The following is an 18,644-nucleotide window of genomic DNA, read 5'->3' as shown; positions in this document are numbered from 1 at the left end:
TCCGCGAGCTTTATGGCCAGTGGGGAGAGTCACAGAAGTCTTTCCAGGGGCCGATGAGGTTGTAAGGTCAGCCACGGTGGAGGCTGCAAAAAGAACATACACTCGCCCGGTAGCTCGTCTTATTAAACTTCCAGCCATATCCGATGATGAGTGAGCTCCTGCAGGGTAAAGACCTTTTGTGGAGAGGTGCGAATTCAAGGATTGAATTCGGGGGGGGCTGTTCAAAAGGCTTTTCAGATAGTAACCAATCGCGTCCTGTAACGTCAAGACAGATTATGTGCCAATGAAGAAAGGCAGAAGGAGAAGCAGGTGCGCTGCGTATGTAGTGAATACGCTGTCCTGAAATTAATCCACTTCATCGCACGTTGGGTTGATGGCATCTGAATATTACTGATGTAATATAGTGTGCGTGAATACAAAGTAAGTGTTTTATTGCCAGTTCTTCTTAAAATATGCAGATTGTTTTAATGCCGCGATTCGGATCCATCTAGCGCCATTGCGCCATATTCACATACATTCTCTGGATTATTTAAGTAATTCTGTTATCCTGATAACCTTGAAGGTCTATTATAGTGACTGCAAGAAATGCAAACGATGTAAAATGAAACATGCTAATGTTCCTGAGTGTTAATTCGCGATAGAAGAGACCGTTATTATGGATTGAATGTGTTCAGTTATCATAAATGCGTGAAGGGCGCCATCTTGTGGGCATTTATAGAATAGCTGTTCTATTTACCTAGTAAATGTATAAGGGCTCTAAATTGTTGTTGAATCACATCTATGTAAAGATAATTGTGTTATAAACACACTTGTAAAATGTTAAAGTGAATTCATGTATATTTCTGTATGTTGTTCCAGAACCACACCTGTTCAATTTGAATACTCATCAGTAAAATCATTTAAAGAGATTCTGGAGTCTGCTGAGTGAATTTTCTCCACTTGATGTCAGTACACAGTTCTGACCGACTGTCTGCAGGGGTTCGAATCCATACGAATTATAAAATAATCAAAACTCAACTACAGAGCTGCTGAAAAGACTCTTTATTTCATCTCAATAGTTCCTGTTTTCACCTCATTTATTATGATGATGTCTTCACTTCTCCTGTAAATTCACACTAAAAGCACATTTCATTGCTGTCAACAGACTGAGGGGATTTGTTGGTTATGTATATGTACATTTATTTCTGTCTTTATGCTTTCAACTGTTTTTTTGTACCATTATTTATAAGAATTGATATGCATCATTTATATTCTGTTGTCCATTTATATAAAAACAAACTCCATAACCAATATTTTGATTTTGGCAGATCAGCTCCTCCCATGCTGCAATTCATAAAATAAGCTCCCCCCACAGCAATCACATAATCAACTAAGCTCCTCCCACAGTAATCACCTCATCAGTGAAGCTCCTCCCACAGCAGTTTATCAATACATTCTGGAATATTCCCATCAGGCTACAAGTGAAGAAAAGCATTAAAGCATCAGGAAGAGCTGAGCAAAGACTGAGTTTATTTAATATGCAAATGACACATTTCTGAGCGTGACTTAAAGAGAATGACACATTTAATATTTAATTTTTTTTATTTTATTTTATTTTATTTACAACACGGAAACGCCTGGAACTCAGGGAAGTGTTGTGACGCATGACACAAAAAATTAAAGACTGACACCAGGGGCCCTATCTTGCACCCAGCGCAATTGACCGACGCATGTGTCATTCCTATTTTGCACCCGCGCAAAGCGCGCTTTTCCCTCCACAGAAGCACGTCGCTAAACTAGTGAATGAACTTGCGCTCCCTGGGCGGTTCAGCGCAAAAAAGGAGGCGTGTTCCGGCGCAAACAATCCCTGGTGCTATTTTGCTGTTCCATTAAACAATTGCGCCACTGACCAGAAAAAACCTAGTCTAAAGTCAGTGGCGCGTTGCGCGTTGTTCATTATGCTATTTTAAGGGCGCATGCTTGACCATAATGTATAGCGTGCACAACGCGCATACACTTTGCTCATGTAACCTACACTGATGCAACAGTTATTTTTGCAAATCATAAATTGTTACACTAAAAAAATATTAACACATGAGATGACGGAAATCATTGTGGTGTGCCACGAAGATGTGAAAAAATAGGCATAAATCTAGCTCACAAATGATTCAGGCTAATTGTAATAATTAAGGATAAGACCTGTTTGCCCAATAGTGGCAAGACATATATGTATATAAGGACATCTGACAAATTGGTTTGTCCGTCAAGAACCAGGAAAAAAAATCGACTGAAAAACTGAAAAAACTGAAAGACTGAAAAAAAAAAAGACTGTGAAATCACCTTTACCATAATGTACAACATTACAGCTTCACTTCTCTGTCTTTCACTGCTCTTACAAGAACATCAGTCTCCTCGGCTGTGAACCGCTCCTGGCGTGCGCCTGGTAAATACGCCATAATAATAGCAATCCATAATGGAACTTGCGCACCTGCTTTTAAAGGGAATGTTGGATGACGCTCTGATTGGTTTATTCACGTTACGCCCAAACCACACCTATGAATAATGAAGCTACTTCAGACCAACCCATTTTAGATTTGCGCCGGGCGCAAGAGCCATTTATCCCGCCGGGAAAATAGCAACAGCGCCAAGACCCGCCCACAAAGTAACTTGCGCTTCGCGCTTTGACACTTGCGTTTCAGATCGTTAAAATAGGGCCCTAGGGGTGTAACGGTACTGTCAGAAAGTCTTTTATTCCTGACATTTTATTTTGAAAATGTAATGATGTCATATCCTTTCCAAGCGCATCACATCATCATTGCAGACTCCGCATTCTGTGGGATGGTGGCTCGCGTGTTCGTAACCTAATCGAAAGTAAGTTTCATCCTGCACTAAGATGTAAATATTGCCATCGGACTTGTTTAGATGGTGTATACTTTCACCTGTTTACATGTTAACTATATTATACGCATGGTTTGATACTTTTGTGTGTATTTCTTTAGTTAATAGATATTACGTGAACATGTTATAAGCCTTGTTAGACTGGAGATTGTTTCTTTTACATTATTTCAGCCTTAAGCTGTATTTTCGAGTGCTATATTTAAGTTATTATGCCCTTAAGTCCTACTGCTAAATTGTGTTTAGCCTCTGTGTCGCTGTCAGACGCACATAGAGTGTAGTTCGGCACTCCCTGGCCATGCCCCCCTCATGTGCTGGGGCATGGGTGCAGTTGCATTCGCTTCCACTAGAGGGAAGCGAAGACCACCAAATCCATTTAGTATTCCTACTTGGCCTCATTAACCTTTTGTATGCCTGTATATTAGTTGTTTATTACTCTATTTTTAGGTTATTTGACCGAATTATTATATTTCAGTATTCTGATTCCATGTTTATTATTGCATTGGATATTACTTTATACTTTTGTACATTGTGATTAATATTATTTTATTCTTTTTTTCTTTATAGACCACACATACACACACACACACCCCACCTATATACCTATTTGTACACCAATGATTGTACCCAAACTACAATATTAAAGTTTGCTGGAATAACTTCTCCGTGCACTTCTCTCTGACCGGAGCCCTGTCAAAGGAAACTGCCAGACCAGTATTATCCCCTTCAGAGTGTCCCTCTCTATCACAGGTACACAAAACTGACGGTTTGGTACGAGTTCGGTACAGCAGTTTTACAAAATTACTCAATTTAACAGTGGTTTACAGAAGAAGAAAAAAGTGTACGTCCTTGAATGAATTTAATTATATCTAAAAGTTTATTGAAGATATTTCCGTAAACTATATAGGGAGCCCTTACTTGCACATTATTAAAAGTTAACAAAATAGAGCCCAAACTATTAGCCTAAATTCAGTTGCAATTTATTTTTAGGTATAATAATCAACACTCAAATAACACATTGTATGCAAACATGTTAACTTCACATAAGGCAGTTTTTGCATTTTTGCACTTCTAAATCTAGTTATAAAATAGTTTTTTTTTTTCTCCAATTCGTTGTTGAAATATAATAATTTATACACAGTGTCTGTCATTTTCATGACAGGTTTATTTAAAATGCATGAAATAATCAAGACATCACTAACAGGTTAAGTAGAATATAATGAATATATAGGCTAATATAGAGCATAGTGAAAGAGTTGATCTCTCTAGTGAATAAAATTCTGTGGACACTGAATAACTGCCTGAGTTAAATGTGATGATAACGTTACATGACATTGTTTAGTTTACAGCAGTTATATTGACGTCTTTCCGCCATTGAAACACTGATTTAGCGATTACACCACATATATACATGACAGTGAGTTGTAATGTATCCTCAACATACCTTCAGATGGTCATTCATGTTTATTCTTTAGTAAGAGATGATCGATCGCCTTCACAGAGGATCGTGTCGCGCTGCCACTTGAACTGTGATCAGTGACCAGTCACGCCACATAGAGCGTCAAAACGACATTTATCGTTTTAATTTCATGATAAAATGGACTGAATACTTTATGTTTGTGTGGGAAATCGGATTGAAGTGTGTTCCGCGCTTAAAACAAGCCAACTGTGAACTGTTAAAGATTGCACCCGGAAACCGTTCGGTAACGTTACACGCGTGCAATATTTGGAAAGTCAGTGAACCTCATTACTGGAACTGAGGCATCAAAATTATCATAATATTTTACTTTATTACATGTTACATCTCACTTGTATGTCCTCTCACTTAATATTTTTCTCTTTTAATTATTTTGATTTACTGAAAATGAAATAAAAAAAAAAATTTCTTTGATGTCAGACGTGATGGAAGTGAGTGAGGAGAATGAAGAACTGAGTGAAGTGGAGGAGGAACATCATGACAAACCTGGAGAAAAACCTTTGAGTCGCTCAAAGACTAAAAAGACATTTATAAAGAAAACAAGAGCCAAGAAATCTACAACCTGCACTCAGTGTGGAAAGAGTTTCACAAGGAAATATAATCTAGAGGTTCACATGAGAGTTCACACTGGAGAGAAGCCGTTCACATGTGATCAGTGCGGGAAGAGTTTCCCATACAAACAGAGTCTCGAGATTCACATGAGAGTTCACACTGGAGAGAAGCCGTTCACATGTGATCAATGCAGCAAAACATTTATTAGTGCATCACACCTGAAGAAACACCTGACAGTTCATACGAAGGAGAAGCCACATTCATGTTCTGTTTGTGGAAAGAGTTTTCCACTGCTGTATAATTTACAAATACATCAGAAAATACACATTGGTGTGAGAGAGTACATGTGCTTTGAGTGTGAGAAGACTTTTACTACAGGGAGTGAGTTAAAACTGCACCAGAGAATTCACACTGGAGAAAAACCTTACAAGTGTTCACACTGTGACAAGAGATTCAGTCAGTCATCTGGTCTGAATACACATGAGAGGATCCACACTGGAGACAAATTTTACAAGTGTTCACACTGTGACAAGATATTCAGTCTGTCAGGACATCTGAAAACACACGAGAGGATCCACACTGGAGAGAAACATTCAAGCCGAGCTGAAGAAGAGGCCAAAACACTTTTACATGAAACTTAAGTAATTTTTAACTCTTTCTACATTTTTTTTCTACACTTCCAGTAAAGAGAGATTCTTGTTTGTTTTCTCTTTTAATTTTTTTTTTGTATTTGCTTCAACTGATTGATTAAACTCATTACTCCTTTTATTAACCACTCATTGTTTTTGTCTGGTTTCATTTTATTCTGATTCTGCTTGAATCAGGAATAAGTTCAGTTCTGAAAGCCACGAAGTAACCTATTATAATTGCTTTATGAGCTTTCAATGTTTAAAAAAAAAAAAAAAATTCTCAGTAAAGCTTTTAAATGAGACGTATACAGTGACGCAAGACCTGACTCTGTGGTGGCTTTCGAGCCTGTGGAAAGACAAACCGGTTCTTAGAAGGCTTGACAGTCGAACAAACTCCAAACTGGCACTAGCTCTGAACAAGCACCCAGTTCATGCAGGTGGAGAAGTCTGTTTCAGCGTCGAGTCATCTGAGGTGTGGCGAGCAGTTCACAGTATTTCTCATATTTACACAAACATCAAACACGCTTTATACAGTTTGATTAAGCGACAGACTCATTTTTGATAGTTTTCTTCAGGCTCAGTGTTACTTGCGTGTCTTTTCTGGTGCATTGTCAGTTAATTTTCAGGTTTTACACCCTGTCTACTTTGGATTCGTAGAGTCACCGATGGTAAACGTAAGCTCCATTCTATTTCTGACATTCAAGGCACTTCTACTTTCAACAACAAGACAGATGGATCTGTAATGTCTGCTTTGGTTTTAGAACGTTTTACACCATTTGTTTTGCAGGTATTACAAGTTTCAGCTCCACAAGTCCCACTGAGAAATGCAGCTTTGCTTTATTTAATAAGCTTGTACAGCACCCATCTGAAACTCAGCTCGGACCAACATCCTGCAGAGTTTAGCTTTAACTACCTGGAACTTTCTTATAATCCTGAAGACCTTCATTAGCTGTTTCAGACGGGCTTGATTAGGGCTGAGTTTGAGACCCCTGATCTACAGTCTCATTCTCTCCTTCAGCTGCTTTTCTTTCTGCTGCTGTTTTTAGTCCTACGGCTGGATGCCTTGAACATCTGAAGGCCTTTAAACTTCCTGCTGAATCTTTCCAGCTCTTTGTCTGTCTGTGTCAGGAGGTCTGAAGAGAGAAAATCTTAAAGTAAATCTAAAAACAACTTGAAAACACTGATTGTGATGAAGTATATCAGTGAGAGTGAAAGAGTTTCTCACCTGTCCTCTGGATCACAGCAGACAGCATCATGTCCTCCTCCACTTCCCTGATGAAGAACACAACACATACATCAATAACACATGATTATCACGTGACCTCGCACTGCTGGGGTCAGGTGACCTCTGACCTCTGTCTGTCCAGATCCAGGCTGCTGATGATGTCATTCCTCTGCTGGATGATTGACAGCAGGTGGGACATGAGCTGATGTTCCTGCTGTCTGTCATCGGAGCTCCAGTCTTCCTCTGAACAATCACACATTCATCAGAAACTAAAAACTACCGACACTTTATACTCAAATAATCCAAACACTGAAAAAAAGTGATTTACTTCATTTTTTTTCTCTTGTTTTCCAGCACAAATATCTAAACGTTCATAAATCAAGATATATTTATTTGAGAAGCAAAATTAAATTAGATAAGAAGAAGTGAAGTGAAGCAGGACGGGGCCAAGAGCCGTGGGAGCAGAGCGAGACACCTGTGTGACACAACGAAGGGATAAATGGAGTGATGGAGTGATTGAGTTCGTCACCTGGTTTGTTGAAGAGGCACCTGAGCTCAAACTCTACATCCACCTGTCGCTGTTCCAGACGGCACTGTCTCAACCTGAACACACACACACACACACACACACACAATTCTTGTCAACATGATGTGTATTCATGTTGTTTTGACGTGAAAAAATTGCCCTCATAAAACCGAACTTTTCTTACATGCAAATGTAATATCATGCTAATTCAAATGCTAATAACATCCTTATAATTCAAAAGGCTATTTAAACATACTAAACAATGTTTTAATGAAAAAAGTTATTTCAGCATAAAAATATTACGTCTATGGAAAGACCTCATAATAATAGCATATACCAGTCAGTGTGTGTGTTTGTGTACTCACATATACACCAGCTCTGCATCTCTGCGCACTAACATGTTCTTCTTATGAATCAGAATGAACCAGACTCCAGACAAACAAGCTTCAGTCCAGCTGATCTGATGATTATTGAACACTAGCTGTGTGTGCGATCCTTACTACAATACTTTATGTTGGAGTACAATTCACATAATGGCCACAAGAGGGAACCATGTTATTATATATGGGTTATTTTCTTTTACTCATCTAAGTCAAAGCTGAGCTGTAATCTTCTGTCTTCACTCTTTGAGATTAAAAGCTCTGTTTTTGTAGATGTAAATCTTTTGTGTTTAATCAGCACAACACCACACAGTGACACATCAGAAATAAAAATACTAATAAAGCCCTTTTTAGATCCACTCATTAGTTCATTAGTTGCTGCCACATCAAGTGTCCAATGAATTAAAATTTCACTGGCAAATGGCAAATTTATATTTATGCATTTGGCAGACGCTTTTATCCAAAGTGACTTACAGTGCCCTTATTACAGGGACAATCCCCCTGGAGCAACATGGAGTAAAGTGCCTTGCTCAAGCACACACTGGTGGTGACCACTGGGATCAAACCAGCAACCTTCTGCGTATCAGTTCAGTGGTTTAACCCACTGGACCACCATCTCACAATTTGTATAATGTTTAAGCAAATTTTCTGTCTCAATAGTGATAAAACAGAGATAATGCTTATTGGTTCACCCCACCAAATCAATACATCTAGTCATTTAGCTCTAAAAATTGAAGGCTCTGCTCTGGAGTTTCAAGCTAAATAAAAAAATTTGGGGGTGATATTTGACACAAATTTATCATTTGACCCCAATGTCCAAATACAGCCAAAAAAATTGTTTTCACCTCAGAAATATTGCAGAACTATGGCCCATGTTATCAGTTTCTATTGCTGAAAGATTTATTATCACTTTTGTATTTTCACACATTGATTATTGCAACGCTCTTCTGGCTGGGGTCTCAAAAACTACCTTAAATAAATTCCAGTCAGTTCAGAATTCTGCTGCTAGAATTCTTACAAGGTCCAGGACAAGCGAACACATCACTCCAGTTTTAGAGTCATTGCACTGGCTTCCTGTCAGGTTCCCCATTGATTTAAAAATTCTCATGCTGACTTACAAGGCCCTACATGGCTTAGCAGTCCTTCAGGAAAAATGCAGATTTTTTTGTGATTGTTGCGGGCAAAATCCTTGATTTTGCGGCAAGTTTTCTTAAAAAATGCGATTCAGGATATTTATGCAATTATATACGATTAAATTGCAGGAACTTGCAAAAACTGTGGTTTGATGAGAAAAAAAAAAAAAAAAAAGTGATTCCCCCAACACCCTGTTCTCACTAGGGTACTACCTTAATGTAAAGAGTAATTTCTTATTACGTCCTATGATAAGCAGTCATACTACATCACAGAAAGTGTTGGGAATATTTAAGTTCTCATCTTGTTTTATTTCAGAACTTAATAAACACACGGCTCAAACTTACAAAACATTGATGAGTCAAACAAGTTCTTTAGCTTTACAAAAGGAATATGCTACAACTTCTGTAAAAATTAATTTAAATTTAAAAAAAAAAAGTTCTTCCTGTTTTAAAGAGGTAGCTATACAAAACTGACATCTGTTAAAATAAGTGCTTCCAATGCACAAAGTACTGTAATGTAAATGTACATACTACTAATGTACTAACAACTGTAAGGTTTTTGAAACTAGTATGATTTAACCCACTGGTAACAAAAAAGTGCAATCTTACAACTGTAAAGTTGAGTAAAGTCAACTCCTGAATGAAACGACAAAAGTCCACTGTGAAAATGAAAACAGGGGCTGAATCCGAAATCGCCCCCTAAAACCTCAATCACTATTCCCTGCGTTAGTCCAGTAATACAGTTCACTTGAAGGCAGGGACGTGACGTCGTTAGGCCTATTTTAGGGGGGCTGAAGCTACCCCAAAATGTTCCTAAGCCCCCCTAAATGATAATAAGAACAACAATTACAATTCAATTTATCAATAACCGTATCCTCATTCATATTTAGACACAACAAATTATATATATATATATACACTTATCCAGCTACAAAAAAAAAGTAGCCAAAAAGTCGGAAGTTGGACAGAAGTAGGCCTACGTTGTGCTATCAAGACGATGCACTGCGTCGTCTCATTGGTGTGAACTGTGGCAGCTTTCAGAGCGTAACTGGAGGATTCATCTCGTCTCGTCGTTACCAAGGTTATAATTGTTAACGAAAACGAACGAAAAAGCGAAAACTAGGTGGGTTGTCGTTAACTGAAATAAAAATAAGAACGAGGAATTACAAAAAAACGATAACTAACCAAATCTGTAATATGTGTTTGGCAAAACTAACTGAAATAAAATTATATATTAAATGTCCGTAGTTTTCGTCTTTATCAATGTCTTTCATAGACCAAATAACGTTCAGCTGAATTTCCTTTCCCTGCGTCTCTCACACATACGCGCGCCCCACACACACACACACACACAGCCCCTCCCCTCCGTGCACACCGACACCGTGTGTTAATGTCGACCCGAGAAGCGATTGCTACTTTAGAAAGTTAACTAGTCGCAAGTTTGAGGTAAAATGCACTTGTTGTCGATGTCAAAACACCATATAAGCTGTGATTCAAATATTAAATAATGTTATGTCATTAGGCTATTGTATAGGGTAAATTTAGTATAGGGTGTGAAAATTGTACAGCTGTGGTATTTGTATAGGTTTAGCTCAATTTAGGTTTAGCTGTATATTTGTATTTTAGCTCAAAAATGGGTTGAATACATGCGGTTCTGTGTAATTAAATAGCATTCTGTGGACAACTTATCTTAGATAGAGAGGAATTAAATATTGTATGCCAATACTTTATCATACATTTACATGAGCAGACAGATAGCATTTAAGTCATTGCTTATAGTAACTCATCAGGAGCAAAGTCTGGCCTAAGTAAATTCCCCAATCAGCTTTGATGTGTCTAAAAGCTAACATTACAGTAACTTTAGTAGAACAGAGTACTAACAGAGTAGAAATGGAAGAAGAGTATATATCTGTCTCGTTTACTTAACATCTTGGTTTCTTGACTGGTTATTGACATAAGTGTAGCTCTAGATGTGAGTGCAAAGATTTTGCAAACGCAAGTTACAAATACCCTGGGGGCTAAGCCCCCCCTGTCTTCCAATCCTAGTGACGTCCCTGCTTGAAGAGGTGAATGAAAACGAGTGTGTGAAGTCGGACAGCCGTTGTGTGTACATCAGCTGTACACTCGTTATTGCGGTGCAATGTGGGATTGAATGAGTGCACTCGATAACGTCTACTATGGTTTCAGACACCACTACAAATGGATGTCCCCTGAAATAATGCCCTAAATGAGGGTATAGGGGGTGATTTCGGATTCAGCCTACAACTGCGTCGCCTCTAACACTGGCGGGGTTTGCAGCTTTTCGATGATGTTCACGTCGACATCACTTCACGTTCCCATGGCAATAGGGGAAATGGCTGGTCTTGTGTGAAGTAAACGCAACATTTTTCAACTTTCTGCTAATATATATGTGACTTTTTTGCAACGAAAATGTGGGGATTATGAAATCATGCAAGCCCCGCATATTTTGCGTGCGGAAATCAGCAATTTATGTGGCGTATTTGAAAAAATGCGGCCTCCCGCATAAATATGCAGACTTTGGCTGATTTGCACTGAATTCTGCAATCGCATAATCGCGTTTTTCTAGAGGGACTGGCTTAGCTCCTCATTACTTGTCTGAACTTTTAACTGTTTACACGCCTCGACATGATCTCCGCTTCTCTGATTCGGGTCTTTTAGTTGTTCCTTCTACCCGTCTACGCTCTATGGGTGACCGGGCCTTCTCCACATGTGCACCTAAACTATGGACTTCACTTCCCATGCTGATTCTCTTACTGTGTTTAAATCTGCTCTTAAAACCCAGTTTTTCAGAATGGCGTTTATGGGATTTTTATTATTTTCTTTTTTGTCCGTTACATGTATTGTGTGCCTTTTATATGTTTATGCTTGTAAAGTGCTTTGAGATGCACTTTTTAAAGACGCTGTATAAAATAAAGATTATTATTATTAGCGTGTCTGCTGTTGTGAGGAGGTTCAGGTGTTTCTCACCATCCGTTCGTCTCCTCATCTCTCTCTCCAGCTCCACTCCTCTCCTCTCCAGCTTCAGCAGACGCTCCTCCAGGTCCTTCTGCTCCTCACACACCTCCTTCTCTGACACGAGTGTGTCTGTGATCACCTGAACACACAATCAATCATCCTTCAGTCAGAGAAGAACAAACATCTCAACATCTGATGGCTCAATCCCAAACCTCATGGAGCAGATGGGAATGCTGTGATCCCGTGTTGGATTTGTACTTTATTAATGTGTTAAATGTCAAAATCATTTAAGGTTTGGACACATTTAAAATAGTTTTACATCTAAAACTGAATTAAAACTCACATTCACTAATGGGTTATCAAAGTTTTAAGTATAAGAATTGCTCAACTGAAGTATTCTTGTTTCTCTGTCTTGTACTACGACAGTTTCTGTCTCACCTTCCTCTTGATGAGCGGGAAACCGTGGGCAGGAGCTGCAGCCTGATGCATGCTGGGAACCGAAGATGAGGTCTGTGGTTTGTGTGCAACTGACGTTTTGAAACTGAAAGGGTTTTGCTTGATAAAGAGAGAAACACAGAGATGGTCTGATGTTAACACACACACACACACACACACACACACACACACACACACATTATCTCATGAGATTGCAAAGAACAACAACAACAACCCACAACCACAAGCCGTGACTCTTCAGTCTGAGCTTCAGACGTCTGATCATGTGATTCTGCTCACACACATCAACTAGTTAAAGGTGATAATCACTTTAACCAATACAGACATCACATGACTCTGAGAGGGAAGTTAATGCTGCATCATGTTCTTTAAAAAGGAGATCCTGGTTCTTTGTCTGAGTCTGGTCTAGTCTGGTTTCTGAGGGTCTAGATTCGGCTCTGATCTCATGACTGGGTGAAGAATTAGGAGAAGTTTGAGACTGTTGAAGATCTTGATAAAGCTGACAGCGTTTGAGACACTTTCTTTACTATCTAAGAGCAAATGGTTTGTTCAGTCGAGTCTCAGTCAGAGGGTGTGTAATAATCAGAACCAGTGTGTTTCTCAGATAAACCTGATACTGAGCGTCTCTGCCAACGCCAGCAACTCTATTCCCAGAACACAAGTCTAAATATAAACCAGCTTCAGCTGGAGAAGAACCAGTGCTGGTTTCACAAACCTGTGGGCTTGTGCCAGTCCTTCAGAAACCACTACAGGTTTACAGTCTAGCTCTTCCTTCTGTTTTGACCTTTACTAACTGTACTGCTATTTTGACTAGACATTCTTTATTTTGTTTATCTTACAAATTTAATGCACATGTTTAAACAGGTTTACATTCCATTGCAAGGTTTATTCTCTATATAACAGAGAATGTGAATGTTGAATCTTGTAGAATCGAGGTTAAACAGACTTTTAATCCGGTTTTATGAGGATCAGCAGGGTCACATGATGAACGGCTGATTCATTCAGTACCTTTTTATCCTTGGACTCGTCCTCATCATCCTTCAGGAAGGGGTTAAATGTCGCAGGGCAGTGGCGGGAACGAGCAGATGGAGCCGGAACCGGAGGAAGACGAGACCAGGGACCCGGATCAATCAGCTTCATCCAGGGATGATCCTTACGGACGGCGCTCTGAGACGAGACTGAGATGAGGACATTAAGGTAAACCATCACTGTAATAATCAGAACATAGAACTGGAACTGTTTGTTTATGATGTTTACACTGTAACAAAAGTAACTGTTATATAGCAAAACCGGAGTGAAGATTCTAACCGTTGTCAGGGCGATGGTCCTGTGATTTGGGGGTGGGGCAAGAAGGTTCCTGAGGCTGCGCCCTCTTTCTGGGAGCAGGTTTGGGAGGTCCTTGTATGTTAGTCTCTGATGAGGTGGAGAAATGACTTTCAGTCATCATGTCTCCATCTGTCTCTCCTCTGTCTCCTTCTGTCTCTCTTCTGTCTCCGTTTGTCTCTCTTCTGTCTCCGTTTGTCTCACTTCTGTCTCCATCTGTCTCTCTTCTGTCTCTGTCTGTCTCTCCTCTGTCTCCGCCTGTCTCTCTTCTGTCTCCTTCTGTCTCACTTCTGTCTCCGTCTGTCTCACTTCTATCTCCGTCTGTCTCTCTTCTGTCTCCTTCTGTCTCTCTTCTGTCTCCTTCTGTCTCACTTCTGTCTCCGTCTGTCTCACTTCTGTATCTGTCTGTCTCTCTTCTGTCTCCGTCTGTCTCTCTTCTGTCTCCTGTCTCAGCAGTATCTGCGGGCCGGTCGTGTTGAGGAGCAGGTCTGCATGGATAACTGCACTGCAGTGAACCCGTCTCACTGTCTTCTGTGAAAGACATCGGCAGCAGAGAGCGACGGCAGCGACTGCATCTGAAACACACCATGAGACAATCAGCACTATCAGTGTGTGTGTGTGTGTGTGTGTGTGTGTGTGTGTGTGTGTGTGTGTGTGTGTGTGTGTGTGTGTGTGTGTGTGTGTGTGTGTGTGTGTGTGTGTGTTGGATGTGTGTGTGTTTTACCTGAAGCAGGAGCGGTGATACAGGCGTCCCTTCACCAGAACCCTCTGAATGAGATGAACATGTGTGTGACAGACACTACAGACACTTTTATCTGAAGATCTGATCACGTCTGTTGAGAACTGAGAGAATGAGAGCAGAGAGATGCATTTTCAGACTGAGAGACAGACAGACAGACGGATGGATGGATGGATGAACAGACAAACGGACAGAGGGACGCACAGACAGACATAAAGATAGACAGACAAACAGACAGACAGACATAAATATAAACAGGCAAACAGACAGAGAGAGAGACAGAAGGACAGACATATAGACAGACAGACGGACTGAAATTGCCTCGTTGACACGGCATCCTCAATAAACCCGTCTCCGGCGTGTTGACTCCGATTGTTCGAACATTACAATTTAATAATACTTAAATCGATATGTCATCCTCAATAAACCCGTCTCCGGCGTGTTGCCTCCGATCTTTCGAATATTTCGATCTATTATGACCTCTGATCTGTAAAGTTGTCAGAATAATAATCATACGCTGTTTGTTAATTGGCCAGAGAACTGCCCCCCGACTGAGCCTGGTTTCTCCCAAGGTTTATTTTTCTCCATTAGGTCACCTGATGGGGTTTTGGTTTCCTTGCCACTGTCGCCTCTGGCTTGGCTTGCTCAGTTTGGGACACAAATAAATCGAATTATTAAACTAAATTAACCATATAAACTAAATTACTGATCTAAAGCCCACATTGTCACTATGATAATTGAAATGAACTGATGACATCAGCGTTTTCTCCGGAATGGCTATACGGCTTAATACAATTCTGTTGCATTATTTTCCTGTTTAACACTGTAAAGCTGCTTTGAAACAATCTGCATTGTTAATAGCGCTATATAAATAAAGTTGACTTGACTTGACGGACCGACAGACAGACAGACAGACAGACACAAAGATAGACAGACAAACATAAAGATAGACAGACAGATAGATGGACAGACAGAAGGACAGACAGACAGAGAGACAGAAGGACAGACGGACAGACAAACAAAGATAGACAGTCAGACAGATGGACAGACAAAAGGACAGACAGACAGACAGAGAAACAGACAGACAAACATTCAGACAGACAGACATTCAGACAGACAGATAGACAGACAGACAGAGAAACATTCAGACAGAATGACAGACAGATGGACAGAGAGAGATAGATGGACGGATGGACGGACGGACGGACGGACAGAAAGAAAGATAGATAGACAGACAAACAGAAAGAAAGAAGACAGACAGAAAGACGGACAAACATTCAGACAACAGACAGACAAACATTCAGACAGACAGACAAAAAGACAGAGAGAGAGACAGACGGATGGACAGACAGACAGAAGGACAGAAAGAGACAGATGGACAGACAGACAGGCGGACAGACATAAGGATGGACAGAAAAACAGACAGAAAGATGGACAGACGGATGGACAGAGACAGACAGACAGATGGACGGACAGACAGACATAAGGATGGACAGACACAGAGACAGATGGACAGACAGATGGATGGACAGACAGACGGACAGACATAAGGACGGACAGACAGACAGATGGACAGACAGACAAACGGACAGACAGGGAGACAGGCAGGCGGACAGACAGACAGACAGAGACAGTCAGACAGACAAACGGACAGACAGAGACAGACAGACAGACAGACAGACAGACAGACAGAAAAACGGACAGAGACAGTCAGACGAAAAAACAGAAGGACAGAAAAACAAATGGACAGACTGAGAGTCAGACAAACTCTAGATAGATAGATAGATAGATAGATAGATAGATAGATAGATAGATAGATAGATAGATAGATAGATAGATAGATAGATAGATAGATAGATAGATAGATAGATAGATAGATAGATAGATAGATACCTGAGTGTGTGTCTGTTCTTGTGTTCTGGCGCTGCCAGGTTTAGGAATCTTCTGACTATCTGATCAGATCCAGAGATTATCAATCAGTTAAAATCACAGATTTCAGCTCTAATGAGTCATGAAGAACATGTGAGATCTTCAGTAGTTAACAGCCTCTCATGATCCGTACCATGAGGTTTTCCACTGAAGACACAGTAGAGCTGAGAGACGTAAGTGATGATGGACAGAAGATCCGGCTCTTCCACACACATCAGCTCATCCGGATCCAGCAGAGCAGGAATTCCCAGCTCACGCTCCGCAACCACAAACGCCTGATGATGAAGAGACATAAAGGACATGAGATGGACAAACTACTCAACTAGACCTTCATCACAGGTACAGTAATCACAGGGAGTTTCTCTGGAGCAAAAACCTGAGGTCTGAGATGCTTTATTGTCATTTCTACGGATAAATGGAGCTATTTTGTCTGAACAGATTCCTCCATCTCACATGTGAAGCTTCAACATCTTCAGCTACAGAAACTGAAGTCCAGCTGAACTCTACAGACACTCACCAGACGCATGTTCTCGTAGACGTTGTGTTTGGACAGAGAGTGAAAATCTCTGCAGAGAGAAACAAACAGAGAGATGAAGATACATCAGACACATGCAGAAACATCTGGATATGAGAAGAACCTCACACAAGATGTTTCTAAACAGACCAGAAAACACTTCTAATATCTACACTTAAGTAATGCAGAGCAAGAGTTTTCAAATCAGGGCAGGAGGAGGATGTGTGGGGGTCCAAACTATTGCAAATATATTTTAAAAAATCATCAAATGTATATGTAGGAATGTGAACAGTTAAAATGTGCAACTGATATAATATTTAATATTTGACACTCACATTTGTGAAAATTGCTACAATTTCATTCTGTTTTATTCTGCATATCACAAATCATGCATTTATTAAAATACTTTTAAAAAGCTGACCATTACTATTTAACATTTAACAATAAGGCAAAAACAACCCTGTTTATTGTTTGGAAACTATATTAACAACCATATAATACTGTGGTCAACTGTCAACATACTGTTCACATGTTCATAAAAGCCGTTTATTATTATTATCAGATTATAACATAGCACTGAACAACTACCATACAATATACCATTGTACTTTATGAGCGGTGCCATAATTTAATTGAATGATATCATTATCATATTAAAACACTCATGATTCAATGAATTGGTGCTGAAACTCACGATGTATAGATCATATTAAACTCATGATTTTTACAGTAGATCATATTAAACTCATGATTCTTAGATCATATTAAACTCATGATTCTTAGATCATATTAAACTCGATTCTTACAGTAGATCATATTAAACTCATTATGTATACATCCGATCATATTAAACTCGATTCTTACAGTAGATCATATTAAACTCATGATTCTTACAGTAGATCATATTAAACTCATGATTCTTACAGTAGATCATATTAAACTCATGATTCTTAGATCATTTTAAACTCATATTAAACTCTTACAGTAGCTCGGGTCTGTGTTTGTGGATGATCGCACAGAAAGCCAGTCCATCTGTGAGTGAGGAGCTCATATCTGTGATCTGAACATCAGAGTAACCTTCACAAACATCTCGACACCAGTCCTGAAGAGCTCTCACTGAACACATGACCGGAAAAAAACACTTCTTTACTTCAGTCACTGGTTAAAGCTCGAGGACGCGCTTCTTCACACAGGAATAGACAAAGAGGGAGTCAGTCATGTCTCTGTTCATCGGTTTCGGGTTTAAATTCCAGTTCCCTTCCATTCAAACGGCTGCAAACACCCTCTCTTTTATAAATGTGCAAACAACTCCATCAGAACTCAAACCGTTCGGGATCCGCGTTTCTGTTTTCAGTGTCGGTCCGTCGACCCGTTGCTCCGGTTTAACGGTAAACTTTACTGAGGATCAAACCGACCGATGATCGCGTTCACAGAATCAAATAAACAGGCAGATCCAAAAACTAGCGGACGAGTTCTTAAAATACTTCTAAAGAAACTTCAACACGTCTGAAAACAAACCTACAAACACAAAGAAACAAACTCCTTCTGCTCGAGCCTGCCTGACATTTCCCTTCAGGTTGTGGTTGAAAAAAAAACTCGAGAGGGAGGGCTGGCTGTACGCATGCGACACACACACGCACGCACGCGCACACACACACACACACACACACACACACACACACACACACACACACACACACACACACACACACACACACACACACACACACACACACACACACACACACACACACACACACACACACACACACACACACACACACACCTGATGCGGGGAGTTTTCACATATCTCACGCCACCTGCTGGATCACATGAGACACAGTAAATATAGAGAGAGATCACAATTCAAAGAGCTTTACATAATTTACAGCAAATAGGTATCTCTAATAT

At 39.9% G+C, this 18,644-nt stretch overlaps 1 protein-coding gene across 1 annotated transcript; it reads right to left on the bottom strand.

Annotated features, from left to right (window-relative positions):
* Positions 1–5,089: 5,089 nt before the first annotated feature.
* On the bottom strand, positions 5,090–18,325 carry micall1b.2 (MICAL like 1b, duplicate 2). The gene is made up of 15 exons (XM_079811834.1): positions 17,717–18,325; positions 16,737–16,785; positions 16,353–16,494; positions 16,184–16,242; positions 14,276–14,394; positions 13,537–14,126; positions 13,237–13,406; positions 12,211–12,327; positions 11,756–11,911; positions 7,649–7,743; positions 7,443–7,462; positions 7,287–7,394; positions 6,886–7,000; positions 6,758–6,804; positions 5,090–6,680 (listed from the first exon to the last, which is right to left on the bottom strand). The coding sequence occupies exons 1-15, from the start codon at positions 17,857–17,859 to the stop codon at positions 6,547–6,549; spliced, it is 2,064 nt and encodes a 687-aa protein (XP_079667960.1). The 5' UTR covers positions 17,860–18,325; the 3' UTR covers positions 5,090–6,546.
* Between the last annotated feature and the right edge of the window lie 319 nt (positions 18,326–18,644).

This window comes from Gobio gobio (genome assembly GCF_949357685.1).
Source record: "Gobio gobio genome assembly, chromosome: 1".
NCBI classification, from domain to species: Eukaryota; Metazoa; Chordata; class Actinopteri; order Cypriniformes; family Gobionidae; genus Gobio; species Gobio gobio.
Note: the sequence above shows the minus strand (reverse complement) of the source record. Positions and strands in the feature narration are given on the sequence as shown.

What these genes read in the sequence shown, in the direction of transcription:
- micall1b.2 (XM_079811834.1), bottom strand. Translation starts at nt 17,859, where the DNA reads ATGTGTTCAGTGAGAGCTCTTCAGGACTGGTGTCGAGATGTTTGTGAA. An exon ending in ACCTGAACCTCCTCACAACA is followed by an intron (nt 7,744 to 11,755) that starts GCAGACACGCTA and finishes AATAATCATCAG; the next exon opens with ATCAGCTGGACTGAAGCTTG. An exon ending in GTGCCTCTTCAACAAACCAG is followed by an intron (nt 7,001 to 7,286) that starts GTGACGAACTCA and finishes GTGATTGTTCAG; the next exon opens with AGGAAGACTGGAGCTCCGAT.